Source organism: Pithys albifrons, chromosome 28, assembly GCF_047495875.1.
Source record: "Pithys albifrons albifrons isolate INPA30051 chromosome 28, PitAlb_v1, whole genome shotgun sequence".
Lineage (NCBI taxonomy): Eukaryota > Metazoa > Chordata > Aves > Passeriformes > Thamnophilidae > Pithys > Pithys albifrons.
Window position 1 is genome coordinate 2,178,556 of NC_092485.1, and position 15,841 is coordinate 2,194,396.

Sequence of the window (15,841 nt, forward strand, 5' to 3'; positions counted from 1 at the left end):
TGAGTCCTTGAATAGGAACACACACACCCAACATGAGAGGGACACGATGCGGGGACTGAAAAAGGAGGACAAAAAAAATGTATACCCCTACAAACAACAACCCACCCGCCATGGAGGACTGTTGGGAAGCAGCCACTGCCAAGGGTGGTGGTTTGGGGGCGGTTTGGGTGCCAGGGGGTATTTTTGGCCTTATTTCGTCGCTGCCGTAGCACCTGGTTTGTGCCGATTGTAAAAGGGAGTCGTGTCGGGTTGGGGAAGGGAGCAGAGGGGGGGCAGCTGGGGTTGGTAGCGCTGCTGGGGAGATGCCAAAAAAACAAAACAAAACACGTTTTCATTTTGTCTGCACCAGCCTGGGCGCAGGCGAGAGCGGGAGAGAGGGAGGGAGAGGGAGGCGCACGCCAACAGCAACCCACTGCACTCAGACATGGGCCTGCGGCCACGTCCCTCCACAGCCGCCCCAGCAGCCCTGCCCGCTCCCTCGGCCCCCTCTCCCTGCCCACCCGGCTTCGCCTGCCAAGTCCGAGTTGGCACAGCTCCCCCGGCTGCGCCGAACAAAGCCGTCACCCATCCCCGAGCCGGCGCTGACAGTAAGCAAAGTGACAGGCGCATCTTCCGCATGTTAATCCAAACGGCGAGGAGGCGAACGAGCAGCGCAGGCCCCCCCTTGCCATGCACACACAGCCCCCCCTGCCACCGAGCCACGCACCCCACCCTTGGCACCCGATGGCCTCGTGCCGGCACGGCGAGGCCCCCGCCGGCGGGAGCACCGAAGCCTCCTCGTTGGCGAGGTTTAAATCGAGCCAAAGCCCTGCTCGGCGGGCAAACGAGGCCACTCGGCATCTGCTGTACCTGTTCCCGCTGCCTTCATCTCGCCTTGGAACCGTGACAAGAGCGCACTCGCCTCTGGTGGGCTCTCAAAGCCGCGGGTCTGTAACCCTTTGCAGGAAGTTGGCACCGATCCCAGGTAGGACTTTACTCCCCGGCTCTCGCTCTCTCCCCCCACCTCCGCCTCCCGCTCCCTCCCCTCCGCTCCCCCACCCATCCTGTCCCTTGGGCCCCTCTTGCGTCCCCCAAAATGCCGCCTGGCCCCTGCTCCCCCTCCGCTGTTCGCCCACGTGGGGGGCGGCTGATGGCTGCTGGTGCCCACCGAGCCCCTCGTGCCCACCGCCCTTGCACACGTACCCTGGAAGGATGACCTGGGCAAGACAGAGAACAACAACTTCCTGCTCTGGCTCCCTAAAACGCCTGTTTCCACGCAGGGGTTAGGCAGCGCGGCGAGACGGGGGGAGCTGGGAGGAGGTTTGGGGGTTTGTCGTCATTGAACCAGGCTTTTTTCTTTTCCCTCTTCTTTTCGCCTTTTTTCTTCTTTTTTTTTTAGCTTTCCCCCCTTTTTTAGCATTTTTTCTATTTTTTTCCTGTCTTTTTTTCTCCTTTTTTATTCCCTTCTTTACTGGTTTTTTGGAAACATATATTTTTGCCTGGCAGCCCAAACCCAAAGCGAAGGGAAAAAGGGGGGGGGAAAGAGAAATCAAATAGGAAAGAGAACAGCTCCAAGTCAGCAGGACAACGCAGGGGAAACGGGGAGATTACTGTGGCTCTCGAAATCCATCACGCCCGCCCCGTTTCGGAACCGTTCGCCCCCGCGCCTCGTCCTTTTTAATTCTCCCAGCTCCTGAATTATTCCAGTCCACGAGCGGGAGGAGAGCGCACAGTCCAGAGTCCCCCAGAGCTGCCAAGAGCATTGCAACAGGAAAGAAAGGAAGCGAGAGAGGGAGAGCCAGGCAGAGCCCTCACAATCGAGCAGCGAGAAGAGCAAGGAAAAATTAACATCCAATTAGTGCCGTGTTTAACGAGGGAGACAGAGGCGGCTGTTGTTTTATTGCCCTGTTCTTTTCAGGCGCATCTGACAGGCAGCAGGGAAGGCACCCCTGCTCCGAGTGACGTCATCATATTTTATTTTTTAATTATTTCCCCCCCTTCCCCCCTCCCTGCCTTTCCTCCTTTAAGTTTCACACACACGATCTTGGCAACTCAACCAGGGAAATTTGGGACTTTCTCGCATCCAAGCTCCCCCCCTCCACCTCCAGCCTCCCCCTCCATCCACCGACACCAACCCCCGGAAAAATAACCGTGCCAACCCACCCCAAAGTCTTTGTTCTTCCAAAAAAAAAAAAAACAAAACAGAAAAGGAGGTAAAAAAAAAAAAGAAAACAATAAACGTTGGGATGAGAGCCGGAGGGAGGCCGGAGGAGGTGTCTCCATGTGCGTCCGAGGGCGTGCGTGCGTCGCTGCCTCTCCCGTCCCTCTCCCCAGACACTCGCTCGCCTTGTAAAACTTTGCGGCATGTGACGCTGCTCCGGCCTCCTCTGGCAGCCTGACAAGAGCCGCCTGCGCTATGCTCTCTTTTAAGGGAGAACCTCCATTCCGAGGGATTGGAGGGCCCACACGTTGCCGGCGAGGGCCGGCAGTGCCTCGAATGGCAGAGCCTCGGCCATGCCGGCCTGGCCACGGGGTCACGGCACAGGGAGAGGAGCTGAAGGTAAAGCTGGAGAGAGTTTTTTCCCCCTCCTGCTTTTCCCCCAGGTGGGGGGCTGGCATTGGGAAATGCCAGGGGAGGTGTGGAGCAGCCACACTGGCCACAGGGAAAGGAGTCTTGGCTGACCTCGTGCTGCCATCTCTTTCCCACAAGGTCTCCTAAGGGCGGGATAAAACACAGCTCCCCCCGGGAGCATTGCTATCCTGGGAGGGGACAAGGTGTCTCAGCTTGGGGGGATTTGAGGGAGTTTCCCCCCAAAAAAGGACCGAAGCAGGCAAGGGAGAGAGTGGAAAGCAGCTTCCCCACGTTCTTCCCATCCTCTTACCAGCCACCAGTGATGGACGAGGCTGCCACCGCCAGCGTGGCATCAGGGCACCGTGCCGAGCTTTCCTACTGTGACCTTCACGGCCTCTTCTTGTTTCCAGCTGTGACTTTCCTTGTCCAGGGGGGTAATCCAGCAGGACCTGGCTCCTCCAAAACCCCCTCTTCAGGTGAAAGCCATCCCAGCGGACGGGGCCACCCTGCTCCATGTGAAGACAAGAGACAAGTCCAGGGCCACTGTGCCACTGGTGCCTGGGTCTGGTCCAAGTCCCCACCCTGAGCATTTCCTGGCAGGAGCCAGTCCCACCACCCTGGCGGCAGGATCTCCTCTGTGAGGGTTATTTTTTCATATATATATATATGTTTGTTTTTTAAAGGAATTATTTGCCTACATGGAGCTCGGCGCTGCGGGGGAACAGCACAAACAGCCTTATCGAGGGCAGTGGTGCCACAGGGCACTTCCTTGTGCACGGCTGCAACATGGGGCCCTCTGTCACTGCCAGGGGGCTGGCAGCCTTCCTGCTGCCCAGACACCAAGGAGATGGACACTGTACAATCACTGGGAGAGGTTTGCTGGGACATTTCCCTCCTGGCTCCACAGCGGGAGAGCAGCATGGCACGGAGTTCAGTTTGGGTTGAACTGAAAGGTCTTTAGCAGGATGGCTCTGCAGGGGAGAGGGGAGGATGATGCAGAGGTCAGCTGCACTTCCCTGGGCACTGAGGCTCTACCAGCATCTCTCTGCTCCTTAAATCCTGCCAGACCCAAGCATCCAGCTCTGCAGAGAGACAGACCAGCCTTGACCTGAGATTGCCTCTCCCGGCTGCGGTCGCTGCCTCCCCTCTCCCCCAGGCAGCTGGGAGCAGATGAGGCCAAAGTCCCGGCAATCTCTGTTTTCCACTGAAGGCTGATAAACGGCAGCGATCCCCACCCATCCCAGTTTTGTGCAGGAGAGTCAATATTTAAACACAGGTTTGTTTCCTGGGTGGATAGAAGAGCACTGGTGGGAGAAATCCCCGGCTCCATCCCGGGCGCCAGACCCAAACCTCCTCCTCCCAGCCCTTCATTTGTTCTCCCGAGCACATGTTTCACCCTGGATGGCCTCTCCGGTGGGAATGGGGCCCCATCCCTATCGGCTGAGCTACTTCAGCACAGCCAAACACTTGCAAATGGGGCAGCAACTTAAGGGATGCCCAGCCAGGGTTTGAGTTGTCTCCTTGCCTGCTCCTGGTGCAGACACTGTCCTTGGGGTGGGATACATCAAATGAAGTGTGGGATGAGAAGAACCAGCGATAGAAATGGGAAGAGGTGACAAAATATTTAATCATCCTAAGAATGGCAGCCCCTGCTTAAAGGTAAAGCAGCACACTGAAAGCTTTGAAATGCAGTTTTCAGTTAAATTGAATTAAAAAAACTATATTCAAGTGTTGTGTTTACTGCAAAGTTTGTGAGTCCTGGAGGACTGGGCAGAAATTACTAGCAGGATGCTTGCCTTGGTGCAGGTTCAGGTAAATTCCTTAGGTGAATTCCTTAAGTAAATTCCTCAAAGGACAGGAAATAGCACTTTCCAATGCAGGGACTGCAGTCAGGCTGTGCACAAGCTGCACGAGGTTTCACAGGTGTGTGACCAGCAGAAAGTGGCCTTAATTTGGAGGGTAAAGGTACATGTTCCTGAGCAGGTGGTGTGTGATCTGGGAGATGCAGTGCCCAGTGTTGGAGCAGGCCAGAAACCAGTGATAAAAGGCTGGTGGGTGAGGATCCTGGGAGCTTAGAGGGAAGATGGAGTGGCTGAGCCCACCTGACAGTCTGACATCAGCAAAGGGTCTCCAACACCCCTTCCAGAAGACCCCAGGGTCAATTTTAGCTCCAAACACCTAATTCCATGTATATTGTTTCATGCAGCCAAGCCCTCTGCTGCCTCCACCCTCGCTCCAGGTGCACCCAATGCAGTTTGCTCAGCCTAAACCTGCCGACCTTCCAAGGAAAATCAGGGGGAAACTGCGTTTTGTAACAGCTGTTTTAGCCCCTGCTTTGGGGAAAAGACCAAAGGAAGTGTCTGACTTAAAGTGAAACCTCAGGAGCCTGCTATGTAGGAAAAAAAATCACTCTTAAAAAAAAAAAAGGAACACCCAAGAGCTGTTTTATAACTGTATTTTGGAACATAATTAAATCCTCTTTGAAATCATCTCTGGTGTTAGGAACAGGTCCATGCATTATTTAACTTCTGTTACTGTAGCACAAACGGGGAGGGAAGGGGGGAGGGAAGGAGGGGGGGAGGGAAGGAGGGAGGGAGGGAGGGAGGACAGGACCAACCTCACAACACCAAAGGGAGCTGGGTGGGGACTGCCAGTTCCCAGCATGTACCACCACTATCCTGCAAGCTCTGGCTGGGAGGTGTGGATCGACCCTGCCTGATGGAGAAAAGCCCTGTGTGATGGCAGGCTGGGGTCTCCAGAGGACCAGGATGAGATGTGACCCCAGCTGGTGCTGCTGCAGCACACAGGAACCTGCTCACAGACCCCAAAACCTCTTCCCAGGGAGTGCAGCATCACCTCTGTGCAAAAGACTGCTTCGTGGGGGAACCAGCATGGGGGAAATCTGCCTGGCTGCCACCACAGCACAGACCGGTGCAAAAAACCTCTTGTCTGAGCACAAATCCTGCCCTGCTGCCACTGGTGAGCTCTGCTACACACACAGAGCCAGCCATGCTCCTCTGAGCCCTCAACCCCGATGCCTTGTGAGCCTTTGGCCAGCTCCAGGTTTATTCCTTTATTCCTGGACCATGTGCCCCTGCTGCAAGGGAGCCCTTTGTGTGTAGCACCAGCATCCAGTGCCTCCATGTCCATGGGTTTGGAGCCCAGCAGAGCTCATGCTGCTGCTGCTGCTGCCTGGGAGATGCTCATCAATACAGTCGGACCAGTCCAAACCAGCACCCCTTCCACCCCACCCAACAGCTCTGTTGGGCATATCCTACATACAAAAATCCTTCCCCAGACAGTGACAACTGCAGTGCACATCCCTCCCCAGGTGCCCTCTCCGTGAATATGCCCCAACACTGCCTTGAGCTGAGCTGTACCTGTTTCTTTGGGACTCTGCTGTTCTCTGCAGTGGAACTCTGTTTCCCTTTTCTGTTTTGACCCTGTAATTACCCTCTCACACCGGTGGGAGGTGGGATGCTCCCGGGTGTTCAGGTACCCTTAAACCTTAAATATGGATCCCAGGTTGACCCTGCCCAGGATGAGCTCCTGCCACACCAAGGTGTGCCCTCTCCAGGGAGGATGAGGCAGGAGGCTGTCACCTGGGATAACCTTTGCAGCGAGGTGACCTTGGATCTCCTGCTGCTTCTCAGCTCAGGCAGCACAAAGCACTCTTTTGTCTCTGCATCTCAGGGCTGGCTCCTTTAGTACCTGGGCATTTTCTGGATTCCTGGACTTCCCCAGTGACTCCAGAGCTACAGCCTGGACCAAAGAGACAAGGCAAGGCCCTTTTGCTCTCTCTGCTACACATCCCAGTAGAGACAGCCATGAAGATGGAGCTTTGGTCCAGCTGGAGCCAGAAGCCAGTCTGTTGCTGGCCTTGCTGGAGAGGAGGTGTCAGCTCTGGCACCACGAACTTCAGATTGGAAAATAGAAAGATACACATATTGAAACAAGCTCAGGGTCTCTGGAGGAGTCCACGTCCATGTGCTGCCCCTGCCGAGGGTCAGTCCATGGGGAAGGCGGCGGCTGGGATGGGAGCCCGGCGGAAGAGCAGGCTGGAGCCACGGAACAGCTGCCCCTGAGGACAGGAGAGCACAAGGTCAGGGCAGCCCTGCTGAGGCCCAGCCAGGGAACTGCAGCTGGTTTAACAGGCCCTGACTCGTGCCCAGGGCAGGGCTGAAAGGTCTGGGCACCCTGGGCTGCTATGCAGGACAAAGTGGGGTTTCAGCCCTGTGGGTGTTGGAGTTGGGCATTTCCCCCAGGGATGATGGATGGAGAGGGGCAGAGACACTTTGCTGCAATGCACAGGCTGAAAGTTTGCAGGCTGCAAGCTCAGGGCATGTAATGGGCAGGCCAGCACTGCCATGGCTGGTACCAGTGCCAGGATGAGGGACAGAAGCAGGTTACAGACCAGGTCAAGGATGCAGCACTTTTGGGGAACGCTGGAGATCTTGGGAAGGAGCAGAGGGAGCCCAAAGCGCAGTGTGTGCCCCATCCCCTCACCTGAGCACTGAGGTACCTCCAGCAGTGGATCCAGGAGGTGAAAGCAGGAGCGTAGGGAGGGAGGCCGGCACGCAACCTGCGTGGCAACAATAAACAGCTGAGAGGGACATCAGGTCACCCAGACAGGTAACAGGAGAGCAGTAGGGAGTGGAAGTGAGGACACAGTAACAGTCTCCACACCGGGCTGGCAGCCAAATGACCAGCCTGTTATTTACAGTGCATCAGATCATGTCATTTCATTACCCCTGGAGTGTACAAACAAGGAGCATTATCTGGATACGTTACGAGTCCAGGACTGTATCTACACCTTCAAGAGCCCACAGGCATCGAGAAAACATTGCACCAGCTGCTCGGATCCCCTTCCCATGAGCACAATTCTTGCAGGAATTGGGAAAGCAAGCCTGGTCCTGCTCCTGCCTGCACCCATCACTGCAGTAAGAGCTTTGCTTCTCTTGTGCCCCTCCCTGGAGCCAGCACAGTCCCCTTGATCCCTCTGCCTCCAGTCTAGCTCACACTGGACCACAGCACCACAACTCTCCCTCTTTCTCTTTTGTGCAGCTCATGTCTGTGCCCTCTGATCTAAAATTATAAGCAACCTGGGAGAGGTAACGAGCCAGCTCTGCGAGGTGCCACAGAGTTTATGGTTCTGTAGGAAAGCTTTACGGTCGTTAGCAGCAGATTCGAACAAGGGGCTGCAAGAAAGGAAAGGAAATCTTTAGATCTCAGTGCGAGGGACATACCCACAGTTGTTCACTGCCATGAGATCTCCCACGAGAAGGAATGGGTACGTCAGCATGCTCACAGCGATCTGAAAGCACAGAAAACCAGCAGCCTCTCTAACGCTCATCATGTCAAAAAAAGCTCTTGCACATTATCCTCATTTGGATGTAAAGTACAGACCAGTCTCTGCCCCCTGCCCACAATCTCTCACCCCCCAGATGGCAGGAAGAGAGGAAAGGATGAGGCAGTTCCCTACGTACCCCCATGACGAACTTAGTGTAGCTCCGGATCACCGAGGCCTGGCTGAACTGCAAAGAGAAACCACAGTGATTGTGGAGAGGGGAATGGTATCAGGCTGGCACAGTCACTGCTTGACAGCCCCCGGGGCCTGAGGCAAAGGGTGTGGGGCAGGGGAACAAGGCAGAAAGCAACAGTGACCACGCTGCACCCCAGCTGTGAATATGGAAAGACATCTATTGTCAAATCTGATCCCCCAAACTGGAGGTCAAGCACAGCCCTGAGCAGAGACAGCACCTTCAGCCCAAAGCCAGGTGTCTTCACAAAAGTAGCCCCGGCCTTCCAGTAACTCCTTCCAACTGCAGGTGCTCGGTGCAGACCCCAAACCCTCCCCCAGGCACTTCCACTCACGTTATCATCCACTGCGTAGGTGTTGATGAAGTGAGCCACGAGGTTGCAGCACCAGAGGAAGATGACATCCCCCAGGATGTGGGGGACTAAACCACTGCAACAGCAAAGGGAGGGCTGTGAGGTGCAGGAGGGTCCCAGTGCCACCTCCTGAGGTGCCCAGCCCTCCTCCTCTCCCCCAGCACAGAGGAAACCCATCCCCCCAAAAGCATCTTTATTTTGGGAGAAACTGAAAGGAAGAGGGGAATATTTCAGGGAAGAGATCTCCCAGCCTTCACTCAGCTCTGGAGTGAAAAGTGTTTGGGATTTGTTGTTTGGGCATGACTCAAGTCCCCTTGTTTTATCCCAAATCCCTCCTTGGCCCAACTCCTGCCCAGAAATCCAAGTGAGGCACTGAAGTGGTTTCCATTTTTGCAGATGCTCTTTTGGACGCAGAATGAGAAGTTCATCTCTCTGTGAAATCTCCCTTCTTCTAGAAATCAAAATGAGGGGGGTTATTCCTGCACAACCTGCCCTTTTGCATAGTGGGATTAACTGGGTCAGCACTTGTGTCCTCTGATTTTTCCCAGTCCATGCTGCCCCCAAGGGCACAGTGCTTTGATTTACACCTCCCAGAAACACCAGCACCCCCAGCCTCTGAAGGTAACAGCACTAAACACACGAACAAAATATTTCAAAGGGTTTCTCCAGTTTGCTGGTGCTTTGGCAGCATCTGTTTCACCAGTGCAGCCATTGAGCACAGGGTTTTCTGCTTCTGCAGGGGTTGTTCCACCACAAAAGGATCCAGGTGCGTGTTAAACTTGTGTTTCACCAGATGTGGTCAGTTCTTCTGAAAATGAGCCTGTTGGGAGCCACATAAGTGTTTGTTGGGCTGGAAAGAGCCACCTCCAAGCACTGATTTATTCATTCCTTCCCAAACACAACGCTGCCTCTCGGAGCAGGGGACCAGTTTTGTTTCCTGCTGTGGTCACTGCAGCAGCAGAGAAGCAATTGGGACTCTGATCCAGCACTCTGTGCTGGCACTTCCTGCAGAAAACCTGTGTATTGTCAAGGCCCTGGCAGCTCTGGGGATGCAGCTGAGGTCTCAGGGGCCAAGCACAGCAGAACTCTTCAACAGAAGATCCACTGGCTTAAAAGATGTAAGACAGGAGAGCAGCGAAAAGGACAAAGAAATCAAAGCTCTCTGGTCCCAAAGAAATGGTCTGCTTTGTGTTTGGCTTTCAGCCTTTGCAAAAAACATCCTTTCTGTAAGTCAAAGTCAAGTCTGAGGCCCCTGAGCTGCTGCAGATATGATGAGGGCTTAATAAAGTCCAGAAACAAAAGGCTAGGCCAGGGGAGCCACATAAGGAAAACCTCACTCATGTGTTGATAGAGAACTGGATCATTTGTTCCACTTGCAATAAGGATCCCATCCCTCTCTCCCCCTCCAAAATAATGACAAATGCTGGCCCCGTGTTTATGGGATGCTGGAGACCAGGGCTCTGAGATTGCTGAAAAAAGGGGTTAAAAAACCCCAACATGCCAAAGGCATCAGGCCTGAAATCCCCTTCTGAAATTTCAGAGCTGCCTTTACTATTATTGACATAATAAAGTGACTGGTACAATTATCACATGTGATGAGATGTCCAAGATCTGGACTAGGAATATTTTTGGAAAATTATGGAAAGCTGGAACAGCAGGAGGCAGATGAGGAAGCCTGAATGATGTACACTGATGTGAGAGAGCTGGGACAAGCCACCTTTCAGCTGACCATGCACAGCAGTTTCAGAGCTCAGGGAACACTTTTCTGGTCTGGCAGGAGCCTGCTGCACACATGAGGGGACAGGAGATAAATCCACCCCCTGAAAAGTCTTTATCATTAGCCAGGCACTCCTTCAGAGTGTGTGTGTCCCTGTTATTGCTGTGTAGGGGTTATAAGGCCACGAGAAACAAGTGCACTGTGATGATTTTAAGGCAGTGGATGTGCTGGGATTGCACCAGGAGGGCTGAGAGGAGAAACACAGCAGTCTGGTCCTTCAGATGCAGTTTGTGTTCCCCTCACAGCAGTGGGATTTCCTAACAGGGTTATAGAGCATGCAGAACTTCAGAGCCCTCCTGAGACAATTTGGGTTGTGTTAAAGCCTTTCCTGTGAACTATTAAGTTTAATTAGGCAACCAGGAGTGTTTATTTTATGTGGATGGAAGGGAATGTGGCAGCTGCTTTCATATCACTTCCTTGGGAGGTGGAGGGGTGTGGGCAGGCTGCTCCAACCAAACCCCACACACAGGGACCATCCCAGAGGAACCTGGATTTGATGGAGGGTATTTGGAGCTGCACAGCTTAGCAGAGAAGCTGTTAGCTGCCAAAGGAGGATGCAGTGACACTCTGCAACCCCTGGCCCTTTCCCCTTGATTGCTTCCCTCTTCCTGATGCATTCATGTCTCATCTGAAGGCCCACATTTTGTAATTACAGAGCCAAAGGCATCCTGAAAACCCCTCCTGAAATCTCAGAGCTGCCTTGACTATCATTGACATAATAAAGTGAGTGATCTCCTCACCACAAGCAGAGACAGCAGGTGGTTCTGCTTTTATGTAGATGCAAAAAAGAAAGGCAGGCAGCTTTAATTAAGGGTTCAAGCAAAAAGGTGTCCACTAAGCTTCCATTTCAGTGAGGCCACCAATTTGCCACACTGAGCTGGAAGCACCTTTCAGCTCCTCCTGGTCCAGGCTGCTGAGCCAAGGCAGCATCACACTCCCACCACACCGACAAACCTGCTGCCACCAGCTCAGTACAAGCACCCAAGGTGCCCTGCAGAGAATGTGCTGCTTATCCAGGCCCTGGCTTTCATTTCAACAAGGGATCTTATTGTTGCACCTGAGCTTGGTGCCTGTTGCAGAAACAAATGCTGTAAATGGTTCACTGAAACACAAAGAAGCGTCAAGGGAAAAAGAAAGATAAGGACAAATGCAGTGTTTCCTCTGGGCTTTGACGGTTTGATTGAAGATAAGAGCTGGGGCAAACTTAATGGTCAAGCTGGAGCACTGTCAAAGGCACAGATGTAACCTGGGCTCACGGAAGTGATGTGAGAGTCCCTTGGTCAGACAAGGTTTCAGCTCAGTGTGGCTCTGGCTGAGGTTGGCAGAGCAGCCACGAGAGCCATCGGTGCCTTTGGACTGAGGGAGAAAATCTTTAAACAACTCACGTACACAAAGAATCCCAGGATGCCTTCTTCCTTAAATATCCTGCCAATGGCACTGAACACACCACTGCCAAGAAAGGAAAAGAGCTGTGAGTGTGCAGAGGGTGTTCCATCCCTGCCCTGTGCAGCTTCACATGCACCCCCAGCCACAGCAGTGTCTCCCCAGACATCATTCCAGCAGAAGGCAGCTAATTCTCCTCACACCAGTAAGGTGTGAGGGGAGGAAGGTCGTGTCTGCCCTCTGCCAGTCTGCAATGACACCAGGGACAACACTCACCCTGCAGACAATTGTTAATGCTGGAGGTACAAGAGCTCTGCGTGGCTTTGTGTGAGTGGACACAAGTGCCACAGCCACGGCACAGAATATGGTTTGATTAAGCTGATTCTCAACCCAAGGACTCTGTCCTGCCTTTGGGAATTCATGCTGGCTGCCACAGGTTAGCTGCAATCCTGTATAGCACACTTCCATGTGGCTGCAGAGGGGCAGATAGTGCTGGAAAAGGACTTGGACAAACCCTGCAATGCTTTGTACTATCAACTCTGCCTCCCTGCTGCCTTCCCTTTCCATTAACACCTAAAGCAAAAAGGCAGGAGACTCAGTGTGTGATCAGCAAGGTGTGTTACAGCCCCAAACCCCACGGGCACGAGGTGGAACAGATGTCACTTCATCCCACAGTTAGCCACCCTCTAACCACAGCTCAGATTCATTTTTTGCTCTCCCAAACCTCCTGGACTGCTGAATTTCTCAAGGCATGGGAGCATCTGGCACCCCTGACCCCCAGACTCTTCAGAGGTGCAGCCACTCACCTGTATTTGACTTCCCGGCCTACGAACTGGACCATGCAGCGCATGGAGATCACTGGGAGGAAAGAAACACGAGGCTGATAAACAAACAAATCCACTCTGGCTTGCAATGGATGTGAAGGAAAATGCAACCTGCTCTCCCTTCCCTCAATGCACAGCATGTCCAGCTGCTCTCAGTGCTCCTCAGCACTGCAAGACTCACTAGAAACTGGTGCTTTTCCTCAGCCTGTAATTGGCAGGAAGAATTTTGCAGAATCACAGACAGGTTTGGGTTGGAATGGACCTGACAGATCATCCTCTTCCAAACCTCCTGCCACAGGCAGGGACACCTTCCACTAAGCCAGGTTTCTCCAAGCCCTGTCCAACCTGGCCTTGGACACTTCCAGGGATGGGGCAGCCACAGCTTCTCTGGGCACCCTGTGCCAGGGCCTGCCCACCCTCACAGGGAAGGATTTCTTCCCAATATCCCAACTAACTCTGTCCTCTGGCAGTTTGAAGCTGTTCCCCCTTGTTTTGTCACTCCAGAACCTTGTAAAAAGTCCCTCTCCAGCTCTCTTTAGGTACTAGAAGGCTGCTACTGCCCCTAAACCCAATGGGATCTCTGGGACAAGCACTTGGATGAATGGGAAGAGAGCAGTTTGTCACTCAGCTGGGTTAGTCCCTGAAGGCCAACCCAGGTATCAGCCTTCTATGATGAAGAGCTGTGAGTGAACAGGGTTTTGGGGTGATCCTCAGCCTGGAGGGGGCAGGAGGAGGAGGAGGGACAGGACTCACCGTGCAGCGGGTGTGAGACAACACGGGACACACACTGCATCATCATCTCGTGGGATGTCTGGGGAGAACAAACCACACCTGCATTAGAAACCGTGCTGCTCCACCTGCACTCATCAGGCCCTTTCCCTCAGTGTGGGGAAACCCATTTTGGGTTCCTCTGGAAATCTGTTCTTCATGGCAAACCTCTGTTCCTGTGAAGTATTTCATGGATGGACAGAGAATAGCTATGGAACAGCACAGACTTCTCACCCCAAGTTCCTCTCCAAGTAATCACACCCACAGTTCAAGCCTCCTTTTTTTAAGCCTCCTTTGCTCTCCAGGCATATCCCCAGTGGGATCCTCCTAATCACTCATTAACATTCAATATCCATTTCTCACCTCTTTGACCACTTTCCTAAGGGAAGTTTTCACATCATCCTTGTTAGACACGTGTTCCATGTCTTCCAGTGGAAAAGCCTGAGTGGAGAGGGAAGAAACATGGTCAAAACTGATGGAGATGCTGACCCACAAACCCTCAATGTCTGAGGATGGGGAAACCACAACCAGTTGTACTCTAGATAGGAGAAGGCAAACAGGCAAGAAGGAGCACAGGAGAAGGAAGGGTGGAAAGTAAAATACAGGAAGAGAGGGGTCATGAAACTGCTGACAAAAGCTAAAAGGCAAGGGAATGTTCATATTAAACTAAAATTGTTTAAAAATAAAAGTTCTGGGGATATGGGCACTGGAGGATTATTCCAAGCCCTCAGGACATGGAGAGGGATGGGTGCATCAGTCCTCCACGAGCAGTCTTGGCTGGCTGCAGGCACTTGCAGGCTCCCAGCTCTGCTGCAGTAGCACTGACTGACCCAGCAACGTGATTAATGGAGAGAGAATCCGACCTTTACCTTCTTCACACTCCCCCTGGTGATGGTTGATAAAGTGCTTGAGATGAGGCGAGGAGTCAGACCACGGAAGAGGCCTCTTTTCCCATCCACTTCCACGATGTGTCTGGCTGGGTGAGAAAACACCAGGTTGCTGTGAGTCAGGAAGGGGTCAGCTCATGGCCAGACACCCCAAACACCTCCAGTATTCAGCCAAAACCACACCAGTCCCACCATAAGTGATTTATTATTGTAACAGTCCTAAATAAGCTTCATACAGGATGCCAAGAATCCTTATTCCCAGTTATCTGTCTAATCTAGAAGGAAAGCTCCAGTATTTTGGGCTACTTCTCATATTTTAATGGTTTTGCTCACCTGAAAGGGCTGCAAGACAAGTTTGCAAAGTAATAACAACTTTTTTTTCCCTTCTAAACATATTACCTTCCTTTTTCTTGGTCTTTCTGTCCCTTGAGGGCTCCATCTACAACACAAATGAGCCGGGCAGGGGACAGGTTATTGCAGGGCTGTTTTGGAGGGACCTTCACTCACCATAGGTGAAGAAGCCAGGCAGGTACAGAACTTTCCTTCCCAGCACATTTCTTCCCACAGTTGGAGGCAGTGGCTCATGCCCAACCTGCAAGAGACACCCTGTGAGCAGGTCCCTGCACAGGGGCTCCTGTTACCACTGCATAGACTAATCCCCATCCCACAGAGAACTCCACAGGCACACTGTACAGGAGCCCACCTCCCCCATTACACTGGGGTCCTGATCCCCCATTACATCCCATTATATCCCCCATTACATCCCACTACCACTCTGTGGGTGCCCTCCATTCTACAGGTGTCCCCACTGCACAGGGGTCCTCTTATAACAGGGGGGCTGTACATAGTGATCCCCATCCCATGGAGGTCTCCATAGGAGCACCTCCACCTCCCTCTGGTACACTGGGGTCCTGATCCCCCATTACATCCCATTATATGCCCCATTACATCCCATTATATCCTACTACCACTCTAAAGGTACCCTCCATTCTACAGGGGGTCCTGTTACCACTGTATATAGTGATCCCCATCCCACAGAGGTCCCCACTGGGCACTCCACAGGAGTCCACCCCCCCTCAATTACACTATGGTCCTGATCCCCCACTACACCCCATTATATGCCCCATTACATCCCATTATATCCCACTACCACTCCATAGGTGTCCCACACCCTACAGCTGTCCTCACCACACAGGGGGTCCTGTTACCACTGTATACAGCAACCCCATCCCATGGAGGTCTCCACAGGGACACTCCACAGGAGCCCATTACACTGGGGTCCTGACCCCCCATTATATCCCCCATTCCATCCCATTATATGCCCCACTACATCCCATTATATCCCACTACCACTCTATAGGTGTCCCACACCCTATAGCTGTCCCCACCGCACAGTGGGTCCCGTTATGACCAACAACCCCGCACAGTGCCACCACTGCCCACCTCTGGCCAAGCCACCCCCCTCACAGAGGCCTCAACCCCACAGATCCCCCGGGCCCACCTCCCTCTCCCCTTTCCGCCCCTCACGGCCGTCCCTCACCCCCCGGTGCCCCCCGCAGGCCCCAGGGCGGACCTGTACGAGCAGCTTGACGTAGAGCAGGGGGTGGCTGGCGGCGGCGACCCCCGCGCCCAGCAGCACGAACAGCCCCTCGGCGCCATCGCCGCCCGCCGCCGCCTCCCCCGCGCCACCGCCAGGCGGCGCCACCGCCCCCGGGGGCAGCCCCGACGCCGCCGCCGCCGCCGCCATGGCCGCGCGTCA

The 15,841-nt window shown here is 53.6% G+C and overlaps 1 protein-coding gene and 1 long non-coding RNA gene across 2 annotated transcripts; one reads left to right on the forward strand and one right to left on the reverse strand.

The window, feature by feature from the left end:
* Positions 1 to 376: 376 nt before the first annotated feature.
* On the forward strand, positions 377 to 5,042 carry LOC139683354 (uncharacterized). Its single transcript, XR_011699774.1, has 2 exons — positions 377 to 964; positions 3,235 to 5,042. It is a non-coding gene; the product is annotated as an uncharacterized lncRNA (long non-coding RNA).
* Positions 4,975 to 15,841, reverse strand: MTCH1 (mitochondrial carrier 1). Its single transcript, XM_071578412.1, has 12 exons — positions 15,656 to 15,841; positions 14,590 to 14,674; positions 14,065 to 14,171; positions 13,559 to 13,636; positions 13,181 to 13,238; positions 12,410 to 12,461; positions 11,610 to 11,669; positions 8,426 to 8,519; positions 8,038 to 8,085; positions 7,798 to 7,865; positions 7,058 to 7,133; positions 4,975 to 6,632 (listed from the first exon to the last, which is right to left on the reverse strand). Exons 1-12 carry the CDS (start codon positions 15,827 to 15,829, stop codon positions 6,558 to 6,560), a joined length of 975 nt encoding a protein of 324 aa, XP_071434513.1. The 5' UTR covers positions 15,830 to 15,841; the 3' UTR covers positions 4,975 to 6,557.